We start from the raw sequence: 22,957 nt of genomic DNA, 5'->3' as shown, positions 1-22,957 counted from the left end.
TCATCCTGTGGCACTGCATGGTCAGCAGTCCCATATTATCAAAAGTTCTTACGTAGTGTAATTTCTAGAAGATTCTCGTTCCAATATGCATAATTCTTCCACATGTCTGGATATTTTGGTTATAACAGAAATGCATGCATTCAGAAAATGGGAACACATTTGCAGACCATGGTTTATGAGGTCACATACTCAAAAATCTATAATATTTATGAATATGTACATTATTTGATCTGGCGTTTATAGATTTAAGAATTTTTGTGGTTATAATATTTTTGTTTGCTTTATATTCGAAAGCCAAAACTTATGAAGCTGTAGTTTCAGTGTTTATTACATTACATGATATTGTTATTTTGTTTTTTAGACCACACGAACTAGAGTTTAAGTATGTAATGAAAGTGTCGTCTTTGAAAAACAGACTACCAGAAGCTGCTTTTAGAAAACAGAATTACGTGGAGCACAAAGGTCTGTTCAGATGTCATGGTACACTGCATGTCCTGAGCTCTGTTCCAGTTCTTTTCCACCCTCTCTTTCATACACACATGCACGCGTGCATGTGCACTCTCTCTCTCGCCCTCTTACTTCTGTTTTCCCTTAAGTACTTCTTAAAAGGGTCTTTTGTGAAAGGTGTAGAGTAGCTCTGTGATTCAGTTCTTGGGAGGTTCCGCCTCTACCTACTTTCTGGAGAGTTTATATCGTAAATGGGTGCTGAATTTTCTCAAAAGCTTTTTCTGCATCCATTGAGATCATCATATGGTTTTTATCCTCCAATTTGTTAATATGGTGTATCACATTGATTGATTTGCGTATATTGAAGAATCCTTGCATTCCTGGGATAAACCCCACTTGATCATGGTGTATGATCCTTTTAATGTGTTCTTGGATTCTGTTTGCTAGTATTTTGTTGAGGATTTTTGCATCTATGTTCATTAGTGATATTGGCCTGTGGTTTTCTTTCTTTGTGACATCTTTGTCTGGTTTTGGTATCAGGATGGCGGTGGCCTCGTAGAATGAGGTTGGCAGTGTTCCTCCCTCTGCTATAATTTGGAAGAGTTTGAGAAGGATAGGTGTTAGCTCTTCTCTAAATGTTTGATAGAATTTGCCTGTGAAGCCATCCGGTCCTGGCCTTTTGTTTGTTGGAAGAATTTTAATCACAGTTTCAATTTCACTGCTTGTGATTGGTCTGCTTATATTTTCTGTTTCTTCCTGGTTCAGTCTCGGAAGGTTGTGCTTTTCTGAGAACTTGTCCATTTCTTCCAGGTTGTCCATTTTATTGGCATATAGTTGCTTGCAGTAGTCTCTTATGATCCTTTGTATTTCTGCAGTGTCAGTTGTTACTTCTCCTTTTTTCATTTCTAATTCTGTTGATTTGAGTCTTCTCCCTTTTTTTCTTGATGAGTCTGGCTAATGGTTTATCAATTTTGTTTATCTTCTCAAAGAACCAGCTTTTAGTTTGATTGATCTTTGCTATTGTTTCCTTCATTTCTTTTTCATTTATTTCTGATCTGATCTTTATGATTTCTTTCCACCTGCTAACTTTGGGGGTTTTTTTGTTCTTCTTTCTCTAATTGCTTTAGGTGTAAGGTTAGGTTGTTTATTTGAGATTTGTCTTGTCTCTTGAGGTAGGATTGTAGTGCTGTAAACTTCCCTCTTAGAACTTTTGCTGCATCCCATAGGTTTTGGGTCGTGTTTTCATTGTCATTTGTCTCTAGGTATTTTTTGATTTCCTCTTTGATTTCTTCAGTGATTTCTTGGTTATTTAGTAGCGTGTTGTTTAGCCTCCATGTGTTTGTATTTTTTACAGTTTTTTTCCCTGTAATTGATATCTAGTCTCATAAAGTTGTGGTCAGAAAAGATACTGGATACGATTTCAATTTTCTTCAATTTCCCAAGGCTTGATTTGTGACCCAAGATATGATGTATCCTGGGGAATGTTCCATGAGCACTTGAGAAGAAAGTGTATTCTGTTGTTGTTGGATGGAATGTCCTATAAATATCAGTGAAGTCCATCTTGTTTAAGGTGTTATTTAAAGCTTGTGTTTCCTTATTTATTTTCATTTTAGATGATTTGTCTGTTGGTGAAAGTGGAGTGTTAAAGTCCCCTACTATTATTGTGTTACTATGGATTTCCCCTTTTATGGCTGTTAGCATTTGTCTTGTGTATTGAGGTGCTCCTATGTCAGATGCATAATATTTACAGTTGTTATATCTTCTTGGATTGATCCCTTGATCATTATGTGGTGTCCTTCTTTGTCTCTTGTAATAGTCTTTATTTTAAAGTTTATTTTGTCTGATATGAGAATTGCTGCTCCAGCTTTCTTTCAATTTCCATTTGCATGGAGTATCTTTTTCCATCCCCTCACTTTCAGTCTGTATGTGTCCCTGGGTCTGAAGTGGGTCTCTTGTAGACAGCATGTACACAGGTCTTGTTTTTGTATCCCTTCAGCCAGGCTATGTCTTTTTGTTGGAGCATTTAATCCATTTACAGTTAAGGTAATTATCGCTATGTATGTTCCTAGTACCATTTTCTTAATTGTTTTGGGTTTGTTTTTGTAGGTGTTTTCCTTCTCTTGTGTTCCCTGCCTAGAGAAGTTCCTTTAGCATTTGTTGTAAAGCTGGTTTGGTGGTGCTGAATTCTCTTAGCTTTTGCTTGTCTGTAAAGGTTTTAATTTCTCCATCGAACCTGAATGAGATCCTTGCTGGTAGAGTAATCTTGGTTGTAGGTTTTTCCCTTTCATCACTTTAGATATGTCCTGCCACTCCCTTCTGGCCTGCAGAGTTTCTGCTGAATGATCAGCTGTTAACCTTACGGGGATTCCCTTGTGTGTTATTTGTTGCTTTTCCCTTGCTGCTTTTAGGATTTTTTTCTTTGTATTTAATTTTTGATAGTTTGAGTAATATGTGTCTTGGCATGTTTCTCCTTGGATTTATCCTGTATGGGACTCTCTGCACTTCCTGGACCTGACTGGCTGTTTCTTTTCCCATGTTAGGGAAGTTTTCAACTATAATCTCTTCAAATATTTTCTCAGACCCTTTCTTTTTCTCTTCTTCTTCTGGGATCCTTATAATTCAAACATTGGTGCTTTTAATGTTGTCCCAGAGGTCTCTGAGACTGTCCTCAGTTCTTTTCATTCTTTTTCTCTATTTTGCTCTGCGGTAGTTACTTCCACTGTTTTATCTTCCCGGTCACTTATCCATTCTTCTGCCTCAGTTATTCTGCTATTGCTTCCTTCCTGAGAATTTTTATTTTCATTTATTGTGTTGTTCATCATTGTTTGTTTGCTCTTTAGTTCTTCTAGGTCCTTGTTAAACGTTTCTTGTATTTTCTCCATCCTATTTCCAAGATTTTGGATCATCTTTCCTATCATTACTCTGAATTCTTTTTCAGGTAGACTGCCTATTTCCTCTTCGTTTGGTCTGATGGTGTGTTACCTTGCTCCTTCATCTGCTACATATTTCTCTGTTTTCCCATTGTGCTTAACTTACTGTGTTTGGGATCTCCTTTTCGCAGGCTGCAGGTTCGTAGTTCCCTTTGTTTTTGGTGTCTGCCCCCAGTGGGTAAGGTTGGTTCAGTGGCTTGTGTAGCCTTCCTGGCGGAGAGGACTGATGCCTGTGTTCTGGTGGGTGGGGCTGGATCTTGTCTTTCTGGTGGGCAGGGCTGCGTCCAGTGGTGTGTTTTGGGGTGTCTCTGAATTTAGTATGATTTTAGGTAGCCTCTCTGCTAATGGGTGGGGTTGTGTTCCTGTCTTGCTGGTTGTTTGGCGTGGGGCGTCCAGCCCTGGAGTTTGCTGGCCATTGGGTGGAGCTGGATCTTAGCGTTGAGACAGAGATCTCTGGGAGAGCTCTTGCCGGTTGATGTTACATGGAGCCGGGTGGTCTCTGGTGGTCCAGTGTCCTGAACTCGGCTCTCCCACCTCAGAGGCTCAGGCCTGACACCAGGCCGGAGCACCAAGACCAACCATGTCAGCCACACGGTGGGTCTAGGGAGAAACGGAATATTTCACAATAGCATTTTAAAATAGGAAATGTTCTGTGTTTCTGATTTTCTCCACAGTCTGTTGCCAAGATATGTGCTTCAATATGTATGAGGTGAAACTATCCAACAAACAAGGGGAAAAAGTAGATAAACTAACAGAGTACATTAAAAGGGAGCAATTGGTAAGAACCATCAGTTTAAAATATTATTATTATGTTTTCCTTAAATTGAGAAATTGATATCTGTTTATTAGTTGGCTCTGCCTAGATTGAATTGTTTTAGCTTGCTCAAAAGGATTTTTTTTTTTTTTTTTTTTTTGGTCACGCCACACAGCTTGTAGGATCTTAGTTCCCTGACCAGGGGTCAAACCCGGGCCCACAACAATGAAAGTGCCAAGTCCTAACCACTGGACCGCCAGGAAATTCCCTTAAGAGGATATTTATCATTTAATATTTATTGACATGATATTTATTGGCTAACATGTTCATCCCCTTTGTATCTTAGTTTACTTTTTCTGTGTCTCACTAGTCAGTTCATACTCCTGGTTTTAAGTATAGGAGGACAGTTTTTCTCAAATCCTTTTTTGTTGTTGTTTTTGTTTTATGATGGAAGAATTGAGTAGATCCCTGGTATTTCTGCATTAATCAAAGGAGATTGATTTGTGGGATATTTCTTTAAAAGTGACCCTTGTCAACACATAGGTGTATAAAGAAGAAAAAGTTGCTGCTTCTATTGTTTTCATAGCGTAGAAAAGCACGATTCTACTGAGAAATATGTAACATCCAAAGACCTCTCCACTGTGTTAACCAGGGCTCCTCGGTCTGAGGATAGGAGTAGATGCTGACCTTATAGTGAGTGATTCCCAAACATCCCAAAGGAAACAGTGTGCATGGTGGAAGTGAGCAAACAAGTCTGCTCAGCCCTTTAGTGGCACAACGGACTTATCCCCATAGTAGACAGTATGAAACCGGTAAATTAACAGAATAGATAGGTGAGCTGCCTTGGGGGAAGTGTCAGGTAAGATGCTTGAGTTGCACGTAACAGAAATTCAGACTGGCTTAAACAATAAAGAGTTTTGATAGGCTTACTTTTGAGTTTTAGATGGTAAAGCAAGTTCAAGTGCTGTTTGCTCAGGACTCTTTTTCTTTCAGCTTCTCCCTCCTCTGTGCAATAGTTCTGTCCTAGGCTGCCAGTCAGGGCTGCGTGCTTCCTTTTTGCATGCAGAGAGAACCCGTCCTCCAAACCATGGCTTCTGTCCTTAGACCAGTTCCATCATCTGCATGTCTCTCAGCAGCAACTAGAAAGGGAATGGCCCACACTGATTAGTTCAGGCCACTCAGAGCCCACCTTCCAGAACTGGGTGCGAGGTCAGGGCCCCCATTCTGCAGTAAGGAGGTGCAGTGGCTGAGCAGGTGACCACTGAGTATCGACTGGGATTACAGGCTATGTGTTTTCGAAGTAGTGTAGTTCATTTTATATTTGGAAATTCAAAGGAAGGAAGTTCAAAGATACTTTGAGAAAATGCATTAGTGAAGGGTCTACTTGTGAGTGCTTCTGGTATTGAACTCAGGAGACTCGGTGCCCAGCTTTACTTCACAGTTTGTGTGTTAATTACTTAACAGAAATTACTTATCACATAAGGTCCTTCGCTCTCAGTGCTCCAGGCTGCTTTTCCTGCCTCATTTTATAATGAATAATCTTTACATATCGGTCTCCCTACCTAGACATCGAGCTCCTTGAGGGTAGGTATCATGTCTTAAGCATCTTTGACACCTTGGTGCCTGGTGTATAGTGGACGAGCAGTAAATGTCCCTTGTACCTACAACACTGGACTTCAAGAACAGTACTGAGGAAGGTCTCTTCTTTAAAAGGTGGTAAAGACATGTATGGCTGGATTTTTCTGTGTGTGAATGGAAAAGGCTAGAAGTAGATATTTCAAAGATTCTATGATTTTTTTCCCCACAAAGGTTAAAATAGGAATTTTATATAGCCCTTTCAGCGCATAATTTGAGAGACTAATAAGATACACTACATATTTGTTTTACGTGCACATATTTTGGAATAAAGGAATGTACAGTTTTAAGCAGATATAGGATTTTACTTTCATCTATATTACAAAACTAAAATTCAGAATAATGTAGCTAATTATTGTCACTTTTACTCTTTACACCGATAAAAAGATAAAGCAAGAATTACATCTGTTTGCTGATACATACCAAAGATATGGGTATATATAACTGTTGATACATTTATTCAGTAATTCTTTCTTGAGTGCTTACTGTGTGCCAGAAGCAAAAAGACAAATTGTCCCTGCCATCAAGGAACTTACAAGACTATAGGAGACAAAAATGTAAACCAACCAATGCATAGGGGCTGTGATAGAAATGTTTGGAGACTCACAATAGTGATTGTTCCTGTGGGTGAAGTTTCAGTCTCATAATTAGTTCCAATAAATAATTAGAAAAGAAGTCTTTTTTTCATACTTGAGTTGTTGAATAATTTATTGATTTATCATATTTGTAGGCTTATGACCTGTCAAGTTTTGAAGTATGTTTTATCACTTTATAAAGTGGTATCTTTTATTCTGTTTTTTTAACTGACAAATTATTGTATGACATTGAATTTTATCTTTGTTAAGGGTATATAGGCTTTTGAAATGGTGACTAATGGGGAAGAAGAGCTGTTATCTCTGTGATTTAGAATGACAGAAGATGCCACTGAAGACTGTGGTAGAGGGAAAATAGAAGTATTTATTTTCATCTGCATTTCTTATAACCAGGGGACCTAATGATGTTATTTCCTTTTATTACTCATCTCTTAGGAAGCTGTAGAAAGGATTCTTTTAATGGATGGTATCTTCCAGTTTTTCTAGTCCCAGGATTCTGTGATATGTTTTGTATTAAAATGAGCTTAACATGTTAATCAAAGGTCTGATTGACCTTGAATTTGTAGTGGCTAAATGGGAACAGAGCGGCTACTTAGCAGTATGAAATGTCCAACATGTCAATGAAAAAAAATGAAAGACGTTGTTTCTGATTGATTTGTTATGTAATTGAACACTATCCTAAAACTAACCCATGATGTTCTAGTTATTTATTATATGTAGCCATAACAAGGCCAAGATTACTTGAATGCTAAGGAGCTTGCAGTTTCTGATACTGGGGACAAAATTGTCCTGATTCCCATAAATACTGACATTTCAAGAATTTTTTTCTTTAACTTTTCATGAGCTTAAAAATCACTGAAGAATGTGGTAGAGGGAGAAGGAGAGAGGAATTGAATCTTCTTTCTTGCTATTTTATGTTTAAGGCAATCGTCAAATGCTTAGAAGATCGAGAATTTTTCATTTTACTTACGTCGTCAGCCTTAATGTCAGAAACAAGTAAGAACAACTTTTTGAATAAATGTTTTTCAGTATGTTTACTTTTATTGTATAAGATCAGCAACCTCACGTTTCTTCTGATTCTCATTCTGTGTAGGTTTTGGAGAGGAGCAGATGGGTCTTCACGGGTTGCATTTATTCCATTCATCCCCGTCAGCAGGTAAGGACCAGGACTGGCAGTTCACTGCACCTGTGGGCCATTTTTCAGTCCTCATCTTAAACTCTCAGCAGCATATGACCCTGGTAACTCTTTTCTTCTCTTAAATAACTTTCTTCCTTTACTCTCCCTGGTTAATCCTTCATCTCCTTTCTTTGTAGGCTTATCCTTTCCTGTCTGCTCCATGCTCAGATATCCACCTGCCTATGGACATTTCTTTCTACTTAAATGTCTCAGATGGTCCTCACATTCAGCATGTCCAAAACTGGATTCATTTGTTATTGAACAACAAGAGCTGGGAGTTGGTTTTATCATAGTCTCCCCGTCAGTAGGACTTAAGGTCCTCACAGAAGCACTTCCCTCTGTCTGGACTACTTGTCTCCTTCCCCCTGATCAGATGATGTTGATCGCCCCCCAAGCCAGAACCAGGAATTGCCTGCTAGGGGCAAAAAATATTGCTCCTGCAGTCTGTAAATAGATATACAGTATATCTGTGGTATTAGAATTTCAGAGGGCAGTTAGGAAACAAAGTCTAGAAAGGCTGTCTTTGGTGGGGGTAGATAATGAATAAAATTGGAGGAGAAGTGCTGGTCTAGCCACTTACCCATAGCTGTCAGGTGTCAGTTTAAATATCACTTTATTTATTCCCATCACCACTCTTCCTTCAATGAGGACCCCTAGGCTTTTCACCAATATAATTTAAATATTTATTTTTATAATTATTTAATGCCTGCCTTTCTTGTATTCTACTGCATCCCTACTGCTTAGCAATGTCAGGCACCTAAAAAGTAATAAATGCTTGCTGAGCAAATAAATAAATTAAAGTAAATGAGTCATTTCTTTTTGTCATATGAGGAAATTTTCCTCATTGTTTTATAATCACACTGTGTATGTTTAAACATGATTTGTATATAGTATTTATAAAGCTACAACCAATCCAAAAAAATTTTTTAATTGATGTTTTTAAATTGTATTCAGCTACTCAAAGCAGAGAACTGCTGGCATTACCTGTTTGGAATAAGCAAAATATTACCAGTTATAATAACATAATGGCGATAGCTGCTTGCATTTTTCAAGCATTTACTACATTGATATTCTGCTAGGCACAATTGATTTCACAGCCCTTAATAGGTATTTTTATTGTGACCATTTCAAAGATGAGGAAACTGAAACTTAAACTTGCCCAAGGTCAAACAGCTGAGTCTGAGCTGGCTTCCAGCTCTGTTCCCCCACTGCTTCCCTCCGTATGCAGGAGCTCTGCCTTTATTCTTATTTTTAGGTGTACACTACCATCTGAATAAGAAACATTAGTTCCTGTACCATTTGGGGTTGAACAGCACAGGATTTCTTTTTGAGTAAACATTGGATTGTTGTGTTCAATGCTCACAGCCTCCTCTAGTTCGTTAAGACACTTTTCTATTTCTGGTCACTCAGAAATGTTCAGTGCTGTGGTTATTTGTTTTAAATTGAGTGACTCTTCGCTTAGCAGACTTAAAAAGTTCTTTTTCTTAGATTTCATAATAGCCTGTTACAAATCGTTCTGACTTCTGCCTTTCCAAATTCTTGAAATAATGAAGTTGTCTAGAAAACTGCTGCTTTATCGTGAACTGTTAGCAGTACATAAGAACTTTGTCATGTTTTATTTTTCCTTTTACTATCTAAATGAACTGCAGAGAAAGGAATTTTTATTTTAATGGCTAGCCACATTTTCCCATTTATTTTTATTTGCCATTCTTTTCCTGATACCTGCTCAAGTATAAATGTATTCAGCTAGGTGTTTCTTAATTTTGCAGTTACTTTTTCGTTAAAAAGAATGGTATACTTCAGTTTAGTAGGCACCAAAGGTCTTTATTATCTGTGGGTTTTTTATTACTGATAAATTACATTTTCTAGGATTTTATTACCTATTTCTCAGTGACCTGACCTTTTCTCTTTTTTCCTGTACTCTTTTCCTTTAGGTTATTGAGTTGCTGAAAAATTAGCATTTCAGTCAGAGAGTGAACCAGGGAGAGGAAGTAAAATACAGACTAGTCAGTCTAGTTACATAATATTAAAAAATTGCATTTGCTAGAGAAGGTGATGAAATATATAGCAGTAGTTACCATGAGAGTTGGGGGTTACTTAGGGTTTACTTTCTTTTAGTTCAACTGGTTTGTGTTGTAACTCTAGTTTCTTCCAGTTTTATTGAGATATTATATAATTGACATACAGCACTATATAAGTTTAGGGTTTACCAGCATAAAGATTTGACTTACATACATTATGAAACAACTACCACAGTAATTCTAGTGAACATCCATCATATCATATAGATACAAAATTAAAGAAAATAGAAAAAACATTGTTTCCCTTGTGATGAGAACTATTAGTATTTCCCTTCTTTTTCCTTCTTTGGCTGCGTTGGGTCCTCGTTGCTGCAGGCTTTCTCTAGTTGCGGCTAGCGGGGGCTACTCTTCATTGCAGTGCACGTGCTTCTCATTGTGGTAGCTTCTATTGTTGCAGAGCACTGGCTCTAGGCACGCGGGCTTCGGTAGTTGTGGCATGCAAGCTCAGTAGTTGTGGCTCGCAGTCTCTAGAGCGCAGGCTCAGTAGTTGTGGTGCACGGGCTTTGTTGCTCCATGGCATGTGGGATCTTCCCAGACCAGAGCTCGAACCCGTGTACCCTGCAAAGGCAGGTGGATTCTCAACCACTGCGCCACCAGGGAAGTCCCAGTATTTACTTTCTTAACTTTCATATGTAACGTCAGCAGTGTTAATTATTTTTTATTATGTTGTACATTACATCTCTAGTACTTATTTATCCTATAACTGAAAGTTTGCACCTGTGACTACCTTCTTAAGAGAATTTGAAGTAGGTCATATAAGGTACAGATTAGATACATTTTAAAAGCAGAAGATGAGAATAGAAAAGTAATTCTGCCAACTCTAAATGCCGGTGCGTTGAGCCCACGCTGGGCTCCTGGTCAGATGAGATGGAGCTGCAGGCGGGCCTGCCTTCTTCATTCTCACCTGGTGATCCCATCTGAGTGACTCTTTTTTGGTTCTGTGTGTGCGTGTTTTCATATATATGGAGATAATATATGTTCATTAAGTGCATCCATAAGTCTTCTATTAATTGCTATTTAGATTACCATTTGAAACACTGTATCATATTTAACCATCCTGTAATTTTGTAATCTAAAGCGTTTTTTCCTGCATGTTTTTGAAAAAACAAGAACTTTGGGTTTTTAATACATGTGTATATATTTTAGGGCTGAAAGACTTGAAAGTTGAAGATGACATCTCATTGAAGGTGGTACCTATTTTACCTGCCCTTAATTGTGCCCTGCTGGAAGCAAAGAAATCATTTTCTGAAAAAGGAATCTGTCCAAACACATTAGTAAAGCATAATCTCCAAGAACTGTACAAGGTGGACAAAAGTCCTTCATTGACTGCTGCTTCTCAGGATGGAATTAAAGAGACTGCATTCTTTGGCAAAGTGTCCAGTGGTTTTGACTTGACTCCTCCAGCTGAAAAGTGCCCTTTACAGTCTTTAACTCAGTTGAGATCTTATTCTTCAAATCCTAATGGGTACATTTTGGAAGTATCTACTGCACTAGACTTATTGGCAGGCTGTCCTCAGTCTCCATGTATTTCAGATGGAATTTGTGACGCTGGATTTTCTTTAGTTATGACTCCAAATGCTGAATTTCACGACTCAGCGGCAGAAGTAAGAAAAGAAACAGAAACACAAAAGAGTTCTGAAGAGATGTTTAAAGCAAGGCAGGGAGCTCTGGTCCCATTAAGTCCCGCATCAAATCTGAGAGTTCAGCGTAAGAGAAAAGCAGGCACGCTGCCCGTGGTACAGAGTAAAAGGGTGAAGTTGTGCCATCCCTTTCCCAGAAGAACTCGTGGTGGAGCAAAGAAGCGTCCAGACTCTCGCACAACTCTCAAGTTCCGTCAGAAAAGAGAAAACGGTAAGCATGGTCTGTATGGATTTTCAGATGAGCAATTAGTAATAACTGTTGTGTGTTAACCCTGTTCCTGTGTGACCATCCTGGACCGTAGCTTGACAGTGTCCGTTAGCTCTCTCCAGGTGATCTGTGTGCATGCTAAAGTTGGAGAAGCGCTAATCTAGATAACATGAAAATCAAGAAATAGGACAAAAGCCCACCCACCAAAAGCTTGTATTTCACTTGTAAAACTGCTCAAATCATCACTCAGTTATTTACTTACCTGTCTAAGAAGTACGGTATTTCAGATGGAATTTATTGATGCTGGATTTTCTTTAGTTATGACTCCAGGTGCTGAATTTCACGACTCAGCGGCAGAAGTAAGAAAAGAAACAGAAACACAAAAGAATTCTGAAGAGATGTTTAAAGCAAGGCAGGGAGCTCTGGTCCCATTAAGTCCGGCATCAAATCTGAGAGTTCAGCGTAAGAGAAAAGCAGGCACGCTGCCCGTGGTACAGAGTAAAAGGGTGAAGTTGTGCCGTCCCTTTCCCAGAAGAACTCGTGGTGGAGCAAAGAAGCGTCCAGACTCTCGCACAACTCTCAAGTTCCGTCAGAAAAGAGAAAACGGTAAGCATGGTCTGTATGGATTTTCAGATGAGCAATTAGTAATAACTGTTGTGTGTCAACCCTGTTCCTGTGTGACCATCCTGGACTGTAGCTTGACAGTGTCCGTTAGCTCTCTCCAGGTGATCTGTGTGCATGCTAAAGTTGGAGAAGCGCTAATCTAGATAACATGAAAATCAAGAAATAGGACAAAAGCCCACCCACCAAAAGCTTGTATTTCACTTGTAAAACTGCTCAGATCATCACTCAGTTATTTACTTACCTGTCCAAGAAATAAGGTATTTCAGATGGAATTTGTGATGCTGGATTTTCTTTAGTTATGACTCCAGGTGCTGAATTTCACAACTCAGCGGCAGAAGTAAGAAAAGAAACAGAAACACAAAAGAATTCTGAAGAGATGTTTAAAGCAAGGCAGGGAGCTCTGGTCCCATTAAGTCCCGCATCAAATCTGAGAGTTCAGCGTAAGAGAAAAGCAGGCACGCTGCCCGTGGTACAGAGTAAAAGGGTGAAGTTGTGCCGTCCCTTTCCCAGAAGAATTCGTGGTGGAGCAAAGAAGCGTCCAGACTCTCGCACAACTCTCAAGTTCCGTCAGAAAAGAGAAAACGGTAAGCATGGTCTGTATGGATTTTCAGATGAGCAATTAGTAATAACTGTTGTGTGTCAACCCTGTTCCTGTGTGACCATCCTGGACTGTAGCTTGACAGTGTCCGTTAGCTCTCTCCAGGCGATCTGTGTGCATGCTAAAGTTGGAGAAGCGCTAATCTAGATAACATGAAAATCAAGAAATAGGACAAAAGCCCACCCACCAAAAGCTTGTATTTCACTTGTAAAACTGCTCAGATCATCACTCAGTTATTTACTTACCTGTCCAAGAAATAAGGTATTTCAGATGGAATTTGTGATGCTGGATTTTCTTTAGTTATGACTCCAGGTGCTGAATTTCACAACTCAGCGGCAGAAGTAAGAAAAGAAACAGAAACACAAAAGAATTCTGAAGAGATGTTTAAAACAAGGCAGGGAACTCTGGTCCCATTAAGTCCCGCATCAAATCTGAGAGTTCAGCGTAAGAGAAAAGCAGGCACGCTGCCCGTGGTACAGAGTAAAAGGGTGAAGTTGTGCCGTCCCTTTCCCAGAAGAACTCGTGGTGGAGCAAAGAAGCGTCCAGACTCTCGCACAACTCTCAAGTTCCGTCAGAAAAGAGAAAACGGTAAGCATGGTCTGTATGGATTTTCAGATGAGCAATTAGTAATAACTGTTGTGTGTTAACCCTGTTCCTGTGTGACCATCCTGGACTGTAGCTTGACAGTGTCCGTTAGCTCTCTCCAGGTGATCTGTGTGCATGCTAAAGTTGGAGAAGCGCTAATCTAGATAACATGAAAATCAAGAAATAGGACAAAAGCCCACCCACCAAAAGCTTGTATTTCACTTGTAAAACTGCTCAAATCATCACTCAGTTATTTACTTACCTGTCTAAGAAATAAGGTCATTCAGTTTCTGAACTGTCCTCGGACAAATTCGAGTGGAAGAAGAGGATCTGCTAAAATCAGGCACACTAAGAACAGATGGCAAAAACTGATAAGTGATAGCCTGAACGTGTTTAAAGAGGGGGGAAAGTGCCTGGACTCTCCCAGAACTAGAGCATCCTGGGGCAGAATTTCTAATCCTTTGTGTGTTTTAAAAGTGGTCGTCTGGATCCTACTACAGACCTACTGAAACAAGGTCCAGTGGCCTCGAGACATATATATTGAAACAGTTCCTCAAGTGGTTTTGTTGCCCCCTGAAAACTGAGGGAGAATCAGCGTCCAGAGCCATTTAATGTTAGTCAAATGCACTTCAGTGAACAGAGCACGACAAATAACACAATTTTGGCTTAGAGTCATCTCAGATTATGTGTGGTGTATTTTGTTTAAAACTAGGGAACTTATGCTCTATGACCCCTTAGCGAAGAGGTGAGCAGACTTGGGCCAAAGGGTCCCTCAGGCATTACCTGTTGTCTCTGTACTTCACTGTGCTGGCACAGGTGGGCGGCTGTGACTGAGGTCTGGCCCTTCACAGAAAAAATTTGCCAACCCTATCTATAGTATTTTGAATTTTAAAATTCTGATGCCTAAAGAAGAAACACTGGAGGTGTGTGGATCCCCAGGATCCTAGATAATTAAGATTTTACCCTGTGGTTTAACAAGTAGTTATTTCTGGCCAATTATAGTTTGAGAAATTGTGTGTGTGTGTGTGTGTGTGTGTGTTTAGGAGGGTGGTAGAGAGAACGGCAGTATGAAGCAGCAACTCACACTCTACATTTCCTCACAAATTCCAGGCCAACCATATTGGGTTTCTCTCTATATGAACCATTTTAAAGGTATTAAATAAATTACCTATAATTCAACATATATGTTGTCACTGTTTCTCAAGTGTGCTAATTTCATCCACTATAAGAAATATGTTTTAGGGATGTCCCTGGCAGTACAGTGGTTACAACTCCACACTTCCAGTGCACAGGGCACGGGTTTGATCCCTGGTCAGGGAACTAAGACACAACATGCCACAGAGTGTGGCCAAAAAATGAACAACAACAACGATGTGATTAAACCAGCCAAGATGACTAAATATAATACCACAAAAGCTCAAAAAAAAATAGAAAAGAAATACATTGTATATTGTAGTCCAGTACACACAAATTCATACATTACTGAAACAGAAATTTCAGGAAGCATTTACCCTAACTATGTGTAATACAATCTGATATCTTCTGTTTCATTTAACAAAGAATTCTGGTTGCAGCCCATTAAGTTTATTTTATAATACACCCATGGGTTATTGCATGCAGCTTGAGAAACATGTCATTGAGTGATGCAAATAAGCAGGGCAGTCCGTGCAGGGTCACCTGTTTCGTGTTTCTCCTTTTCCTCGCAGGACCTAGGTTGTGAGAGATGTTCCCCTCCCGCCCGTGCAGATGTTACGCTTCCCCTAGTCTTGATCATCTCATCTTATTTTCTTTCTCTTCTTAATTTAGTCTTAACAGTTTTCCTGCTTGACTTATATTTTGCCTTTTTTTATGCTAAAAATTTTAGAAATTGTAACCAGTATAAAATCAGAAGTCTTACTCTAAAAACAAAACTGCTGCTTTATTGCCTTTGATAGTTTAGTAGGGAAGAAAATAATTAGACCCAGGGAAATGTACAACATTAAGAGAGTCTAAAAGCTTTTTTAAAAAACCGTTTATTTTTCTAACCTTCAAAAGAATAAAATGAAACTGGTCTCTTTTCTACATTTCACTAATAACCATCACATTCTGAAACTGTTTAATATGTTTTCTGTTCTCAATCAATTAGAAATAGTATTTTCCATATAACGTGATTTTAAAATATTTGCAAACATTCACACGTGTGATTATTTTATATAGTCAATGGGGAAAACGTTTTCACAGGGAACATTTATTAACATTTTTTTTTAACTCTTAAAGGATTGAAACACTTTCTGCGTGTGATACAAGCAGGTTGTTAATAGTTTTTTCTCCTCATGTGCCCCCACCTTTAGTTCTTTCCTTCCTTCCCTGCGAGAAGTAAAGCTGAGCATTTTGTAAGAGAAATGAGCAATTATAATAGATTTATAGGAAGTTAAATCAGAAGAGGACTTTCTTCAATGTACCTTCCTCTGTCTTCTCTTAAGAGATGATTTTTCAGGCAGTGTTAAAGCTTTGATATTTAGGTGTAGTGAAGGAAAATATGTAAGATGGCTCTTTGTGAACCTACAGTCTCTTCTCTACAGTGTGATCATGGTTTTAACCATATGGCTTTATGGGAGCTGTGTCGCTTTTGTGTAAATTGAATTATCCGTCACCCTGTGCTGTGAACTAGCATGTTCAGCCTTACCTGCCACATCAGTCAGCAAAGATTATGGAATCTTTTTTAAAAATTAAGTCATGCCTTGTTTCTATAAAGTTATTACTCTGATATTTTTCTCCTAATCCTAATTAGGGATATAGACCAACACTTAGCAAGTTCAAAAATCTTTTAATGAAATACCCCCAATTTTATATTTTATTCCCCATTATTAAAGTTTCCCCCCCAAAACAAATCAAAGGAAAGCTATGCTGATAAATATGTGCGCCCCCTACCCCTTAGAAAACGGTGTCTTTTCTGCATAAGGTGCTGAAGTGCTGACTGCACAGTATGTACAGACAACCAAATTGGATTGGAAAAACCAAGAAGCTCCTATTTCTAAAGCTGTTCCAGGGTCAACGAATGCTAAAAGGGCAAGGAAACGAGAGACATCTCCAGTCAAAACTGTTCCAAGGGCTGAGCCACCTGTGAAGAATTCTCCACAAAAACAGAGGGAAAATATAGTAAAAGGCAATCAGAATCCCAGAATCAGAAAGCAGCCACAACCTGGTAAGAAGTCCTCTTCCTGTAAATTTCAGCACCGTAATACAGACTAATCGAGATTATAAAGTAGTATATTGAAACAGTATAAGATCAGTTGAAATCTGTCACGTTCTTGTGGTCTTCTTTAGTTCAGACACTGACAGGACAAGTAACTTGGTTTCCCATTGTGAATAAATAAGAAAGTGCCAAGATTCATACCTTCACTAAATAGACCCTACTTTTCATTCTGCAGAAAGCCTGAACATGAACTGTTTAGCAGAGTTAAAGTATAAATGGCCTTTTTTAATGACTAAATTCACAAGCAAGTAGCATCTGGCAGTATTTTTCTGGACCATAATCAGTTATAGAAGATATTATAAGTTTGTCCAGAGGGAACTGTAAAGACATGGTTCAAAGCAGTCAGTAATCTCGAATCCTGTATTTCACTTGTATTTTTTCTTGTTTTTTTTCGGTACGTGGGCCTCTCACTGCTGTGGCCTCTCCCTTTGCGGAGCACAGGCTCCAGACGCGCAGGCTCAGCAGCCGTGGCTCACGGGCCCAGCCGCTCCGCGGCATGTGGGATCTTCCCGGACCGGGGCACGAACCCGTGTCCCCTGCATCGGCAGGCGGACTCTCAACCACTGCGCCACCAGGGAAGCCCCTGTATTTGGTTTCAAAAGGCATTAAATTAATTTTAAAAGCAGTTTTACTTTTCTACTTCTACTTGTGCGGAAGTGAATAACCAAGTCTCCTTCTGTGAGCCAGCAGCTGACTGCTGGTTCCGTGTTCCACCTGCTGGAACCTCCTCGTTGCTGGCACGTTCCCTCATCACCGCGGACCTCACTTTTCTCCCAGCTCCATGTCCCTCTTCACACCCGTCTCTCTGAGTAGAGTGCAGCTCCACCAAGCTGCAAAATCTATACATTTTACAGTATCTTCGGTATTGAGTCCTACTGTGTTGTATGTGTGGTGGTGTTTTTTGTTTAGAAAAACCTTCATTTCCTCATATCTCTGTATTTCCATCAGTTTTCTGTCTAATCTCATGATTCTACTTTCTCTCATCTACCTTTAGGTTTTTTAAAAGCCTCAAATTTAGTGGAATTCAGGGAAAGACTCTTGTTTTGTTGGGGTGATGGTATTATGGATGAGCTTGGTTTTTTCTTTCCTCATTGTTTTAAAAAATTTTTTCGGCCACACCTTGCAGCATGTGGGATCTCGGTTCCCTGACCAGGGATCGAACCCCCACTGCCTGCATTGGAAGCGCAGAGTCTTAACCACTGGACCACAGGGAAGTCCCTTTCCTCAGTTTCGTTAATGTTGTTTATGGCTGAAGATTTTTCTGAAAGCTCCTCAGTCATATCACCGTACAACCTGTAGAGAGTCAAACCCAACACAGACTCTCTGCTTGTCTCCCCAGGCAGTTACGAGGTGGTCTTACCCACGGGTGCACATTTCTCTCCTGCCGTTTCCCAATGCGTGCCTTCCCTGCCAGGCACATGGTGCCACCCACACGAACCACGCCTGTTGTCACTCCTGTGCAGTCCCCTCTGCTCAGCTAAGTCCACCCGGAGTCATTTCCTGATGCTCTGATCTGCACTCATTTCTCCTTTTTTTTCCATTTCTTTTTTGGGTTTTTGAGAACGTTAAAGAGTTAATTCATACTATTTTCCAATCATCTGGTGTGTCTTGGTCCTGTCTTTCCAATTAGTTTGTAAACAGGATGAGTATAGATACATACATAATGCATTGTATTCCCAGCCTTGTCATTAGAATTCCTTGTGCTGAATTGGCTTCTATATACTTGTAGGCTAATCGATTAGTGGGAGGAGGTGTGCAACTGGGCATTGGCAGAAAAGTGAGCCCAGAAAATGAAAAGTTTCCAGAATGGGTATTCAGAAATAGGGCGATTTGTATTGCAAGTGTCTGTATATATTGTGCAGCCACATTCCAAGTTAAAATTTTAAGATTACCACCTTTTAAATAATGTGTTAATTTTTTCTTTTATTTCTTAATCACCCATGCTAATCCACTTCATTTCTTTTACTTGAAATATCAGAGTTTAAGAAGGCTCAATCATTTTGTTACTGAAACTAATGGTTTTCTGTCCTTTTTAAAGTTTTCAATATAGTTTTTATTTACTGAACTCTTTAATTTTTTATAATTTATTTGGCATCATTTTATCTATATTTCTTAAAAGAGATAGATGATCAGTATTGTATTTTTAATTAATTGAAAACCTCTAACAAGTCAGTTATTAAATGATTTACCTGAAATGACACATATGAAAATGAACCCTTTTTCTTGACTCAATACAGTGTTCTCTAGATTCGACCTTCCTCATAGTGATACTCAGTGTAAGAACCATAGTATTTAAGGATAGAATGAACTTAGTGTCAGTAAACACATCAGATCCTAAAATGAATGTGTTTCCAGTACACCCGGAGGGTTCACGAGACAGCCCTCTTTGGGCCACTTTCTCGTACCTCACCCCGTTGGGCTTTGATATTTTAAATAAAAACTGGGCAGTGGTTGATTAATTTTACCCTCCTCACCATACACACACTCTTGTCATTCTGTTTGATGACCTCATAGGCCAGAGTTTTCTCTGTAAATGTACTGTCATTGGGCTTTGCAGACAGGTTAGTAATTTATTTCAGACCTGCTACTGCTAATTATAAAGAGGAGCACAGTTGGCTTTTCTGTCCATCCAGCCACCTGCTACAGGGACTCACTGCCCAGTATTGTTGAGAACTTTGTCCTTCATGATAATCACATTTTAAAAGGCTGAATCAAAGTCCTGAGAAGGCAAGTAAACCACCTGAGAATGTTAGTTTTCTGACCGAATGCCAGTGGGTAGATTTGAGTACCTGCTGTAAGGAGAATTATCAGTAGATGAGGAGATTTGCTTTTTTGCAGATAGAATAGAGAGGAAATGTTTTTAATGCAGAAACTGAAGTTTTAAAACTTGAAATTAATTGGCGATTCTGAATATTCTTACTTTTCTCATTTTTTATTTGTATCGTAACGTATTATAATTAAACATCAGTACGGTTAAAAATCATCTCTATTTTGAACTTAGGTGGTTTCTCTAATAACTTGCCAAGAGAAATGATTTCTAAGAAAGTACATTAACCTTCTATAATATACACTTTAAACTTAGAAATTCTTAGATTCTCACTAGATTGTAAGCTCTCTGAGGGCAGGAGTCTTGTTTTCTTGTTTTTGTTTTTTTCTCTTTGTATATTTCTTTAGCTGAGCAGTATGCCTTGTGTGTAGGTCAGTACATGCAGGTTTTTTTTGTTTGTTTGTTTTTGTTTTTTTGCGGTACGCGGGCCTCTCACTGTTGTGGCCTCTTCCGTTGCGGAGCACAGGCTCCGGACGCGCAGGCTCAGTGGCCACGGCTCACGGGCCCAGCCGCTCCGTGGCATGTGGGATCTTCCTGGACCGGGGCACGAACCCGTATGCCCTGCATCGGCAGGCAGACCCTTAACCACTGCGCCACCAGGGAAGCCTGAGTACATGCAGTTTTGAAGGGTGATTTCTTTTTAAATTAATATGCACATTCCTTAAGACTTGTTCCTCGGTAAATACATTATAATACATCAGGAAGTTGGACAAGACCTCACTCTGGTAATAAAAATTTAACATACAATTTATGCAACATATCAAGAGGTTTTTCTTGAATATGTTGACTTAACTGTTGATTTTCACTGAACCATAGGAATATGACAAAGAATTAATTCTATGGAAATCAAGTGTTATGTGTCTTTTTTTCTTTTATGCTGAAGCCAAAGGAGAAACTTCTTCACAGCTTCAATCAGAAATTTCAGATGGTCGAGAAGATGTTATTAGCATAAGTACAGCTCAACCAGAAAATATCACAGTGGCTCCAGAAGACCCACCTGAAAACTCCATTGTCAACTGTGACTCCCAGGCCCTAAATATGTTGGCTGATCTTGCATTAAGCGCTGCTACCTCTACCACACCATCCTCTGAGCCCAGAAACTTGCCCTGCTCCTCTGAATTGCCACAGAACGATGTTTTGCTTTCTAAAGAACATTCTTTGCGTGGTACATCAGACCATGAATATCATAGAGGAGTTAAAAGTCAAAAAGGTGGACCGTTATCCAAGCCCTCCTCTGATAAGAGTAATCTGACATCAGACCCCACGGTCAGCCAGGAGGAAGAAAGCTTGGTTGCTGGCATTCAGGCCCCTGCAGAAGCCCAGTCAGCACTGCCCGAGGAAACCCTAGAAAGTTCCGACGCAAGCCAAAGCTCTGTCGTTGCTGTGGAGCATTCCTATGCCCTGCTCCTTGCAGAACATTCAAAGAAGCATCTACAGCAGAGAGGGGCCCCAGGCCCTGCGTTTGCCAAGAATGGCACAAAAGGCCCTGAAGCGGGAACCCCAGTGGGGAAAGTGATGCCATTTCGGCATCAGCAGGTCACCTCCCCACTGCAGCAGCTTTCCGAGGCCCCAGCGCTCAGGCGCAGGAGCGGGGTGCTGCCCTCCAGCCTGCAGGACTTCTGCCGCTCTCGTGCCGTATTCAGCTGTGACGGCTCCTTTAAGGTCACTTTCGTATGGGAAGCAGATTACGTGTTCAGCTTAGACGGCAAGTAAGTATACCAACAACCCCCTGGAGAAGACTGTAGTCAGAGCACTACACGGGTGAGTGGGAGTGACCCTGGATGAAAGTGGATGAACTTTTCTGTTGAGATAAATGTAGCGAGAAGGGATACTTGTGCTAAACCCTGGGGAGGGAGAAGGAAGTGTGTAAAATCCAGTAACTTGGGAATAATACCAAGCAGATTCACTGTAATTATTTGTTATATCAACTTCATTTTTATCTTACTCATTGTTTCATGTTCATGTAATTTTTAAAATAAAAATGAACACAAAAACTAAGGTTAATAATTAAGGCACTTACTTATAAGATAATCAACTAAAATAGTCATTTTCAATGATTTTGGTTTCTTCTTTCTTTAAAATCTCAGGCCTTGGAATACTGATTTACCAGATACCATGGAAGAAGTGAAGCTTTTACTTCATATGTGGGTAGCTCTGTTTTATAGCAATCAAAACAAAGTCATACAATCATCCCGAAAAGTAGTAGAACACAGCAACCCAGCAAAATACGTGTGCATAAATAGCACGTTAGAATCGTTTGAATTCAGTGAAATTGAAGAGTCCTCCGGTGTGGAAAGGTGCTCCGTAGACCCTCTGTTGGAGACTAATGAGGCTCCCAGAGGTCCTACTGCCAAAGTGTCCTTCCCAATCACTGACCCCCTGCTTCCTTTCATGAAACCACCGCCTGTGAGAGGCTTGGAGCTTTGGGTGCAGAATGAACAGAAAGAAATGTTTGCAACAGCAGGTCATCCAGAGACCCCAGAAAGCCAGAATTTCATCTATTCCTGTAATAATGAGGTAGGTAAAGCTGAATACTGTAAATGCTGGTGTTATTTTTGAAGAAATATTTTTTGTACGTAAAATCACATTCATAACAAGGCATTGGTTTCTTTTAGGAAAGTGGATTCTCTAGCTATGTAAAGGATTAGAATGCCAGAAACTTAGTTTACAAAGTCTGGATTGTCTGCAGGTGGAGCTTATCTACCATCCTGATTGAAGAAACAAAAGGAGGAAAAAAATCGTAGGCCTCAGATGATCTGGGAGCCAACCATAATTATGTAGCTTTTCAGTTGTATGATTTGGGGCAAATTACTTGTTCTCTGAGCTTATTATCTTTTAAAAGAGGTGAATAATACTTATTCTGTTTACCTATAATAGTGTTTATGGATCAAATGCAGTAATAATAAATATAAAAAATCTTTGATAAACCTTAAAGGAAACTAAAATTGAATATATTAAAAAATATTTTTAAAAACAAATCCTGAGGGCTTCCCTGGTGGCGCAGTGGTTGAGAGTCCGCCTGCCGATGCAGGGGACACGGGTTCGTGCCCCGGTCTGGGAAGATCCCACATGCCGCGGAGCGGCTGGGCCCGTGAGCCGTGGCCGCTGAGGCTGCGCGTCCGGAGCCTGTGCTCCGCAACGGGAGAGGCCACAACAGTGACAGGCCCGCGTACCACCAAAACAGAAAACAAATCCTGAGACAGTAAATAAAATGCCAGACCTCTCATAGTCTGCAGATAACTGTTTGTAAATATGAAAAATACACTTTGTTTCATTTCACTGTTCTCAACTGATAGGACGGATAATCGAATTTTTTTTTTTTTTTTTTTTTTTTTTTTGCGGTACGCGGGCCTCTCACTGTTGTGGCCTCTTCCTTTGCGGAGCACAGGCTCCAGATGCGCGGGTTCAGCGGCCACGGCTCACGGGCCCAGCCGCTCCGTGGCATGTGGGATCTTCCCGTACTGGGGCACGAACCTGTATTCCCTGCATCGGCAGGCAGGCTCTTAACCACTGCGCCACCAGGGAAGCCTGATAATCGAATTTTAATTGGAGCAAATTAAAAAGTTGTATCAAGATTCTAAGTAAATGGATTGACAAAATACCTGCCTTTTTAAGCTTTCAGA

General features: G+C 39.9%; 1 protein-coding gene and 1 long non-coding RNA gene across 3 annotated transcripts; both read left to right on the top strand.

Annotated features, from left to right (window-relative positions):
- The first annotated feature begins 348 nt into the window (after positions 1-348).
- On the top strand, positions 349-7,521 carry LOC149749475 (uncharacterized). Its single transcript, XR_016392568.1, has 3 exons — positions 349-462; positions 4,052-4,155; positions 7,283-7,521. It is a non-coding gene; the product is annotated as an uncharacterized LOC149749475 (long non-coding RNA).
- A 5,471-nt stretch (positions 7,522-12,992) lies between these two features.
- On the top strand, positions 12,993-22,139 carry LOC149749474 (protein TASOR 2-like). 2 transcript variants are annotated; one of them, XM_089908619.1, is made up of 3 exons: positions 12,993-13,275; positions 16,214-16,456; positions 20,218-22,139. In XM_089908619.1, the coding sequence occupies exons 1-3, from the start codon at positions 13,068-13,070 to the stop codon at positions 21,045-21,047; spliced, it is 1,281 nt and encodes a 426-aa protein (XP_089764745.1). In that variant the 5' UTR covers positions 12,993-13,067; the 3' UTR covers positions 21,048-22,139. The 2 variants fall into 2 exon arrangements, with proteins under 2 accessions (XP_089764745.1, XP_089764746.1); XM_089908620.1 differs by having other exon boundaries at positions 16,292-16,456; positions 20,218-22,137.
- The last annotated feature ends 818 nt before the right edge of the window (positions 22,140-22,957 follow it).

Source organism: Delphinapterus leucas, chromosome 3 (assembly GCF_059928025.1).
Source record: "Delphinapterus leucas isolate spDelLeu-1000000601 "Yukka" chromosome 3, BTC_Dleu_Yukka2, whole genome shotgun sequence".
NCBI lineage: Eukaryota > Metazoa > Chordata > Mammalia > Artiodactyla > Monodontidae > Delphinapterus > Delphinapterus leucas.
Note: the sequence above shows the minus strand (reverse complement) of the source record. Positions and strands in the feature narration are given on the sequence as shown.

Bases quoted from the DNA above. Each gene is read 5' to 3' on its own strand.
- LOC149749474 (XM_089908619.1), top strand. From the start codon at position 13,068: ATGTTTAAAACAAGGCAGGGAACTCTGGTCCCATTAAGTCCCGCATCA. The intron at 13,276-16,213 runs GTAAGCATGGTC...TTTCTGCATAAG, and splicing joins CCGTCAGAAAAGAGAAAACG to GTGCTGAAGTGCTGACTGCA. The intron at 16,457-20,217 runs GTAAGAAGTCCT...TTTATGCTGAAG, and splicing joins CAGAAAGCAGCCACAACCTG to CCAAAGGAGAAACTTCTTCA.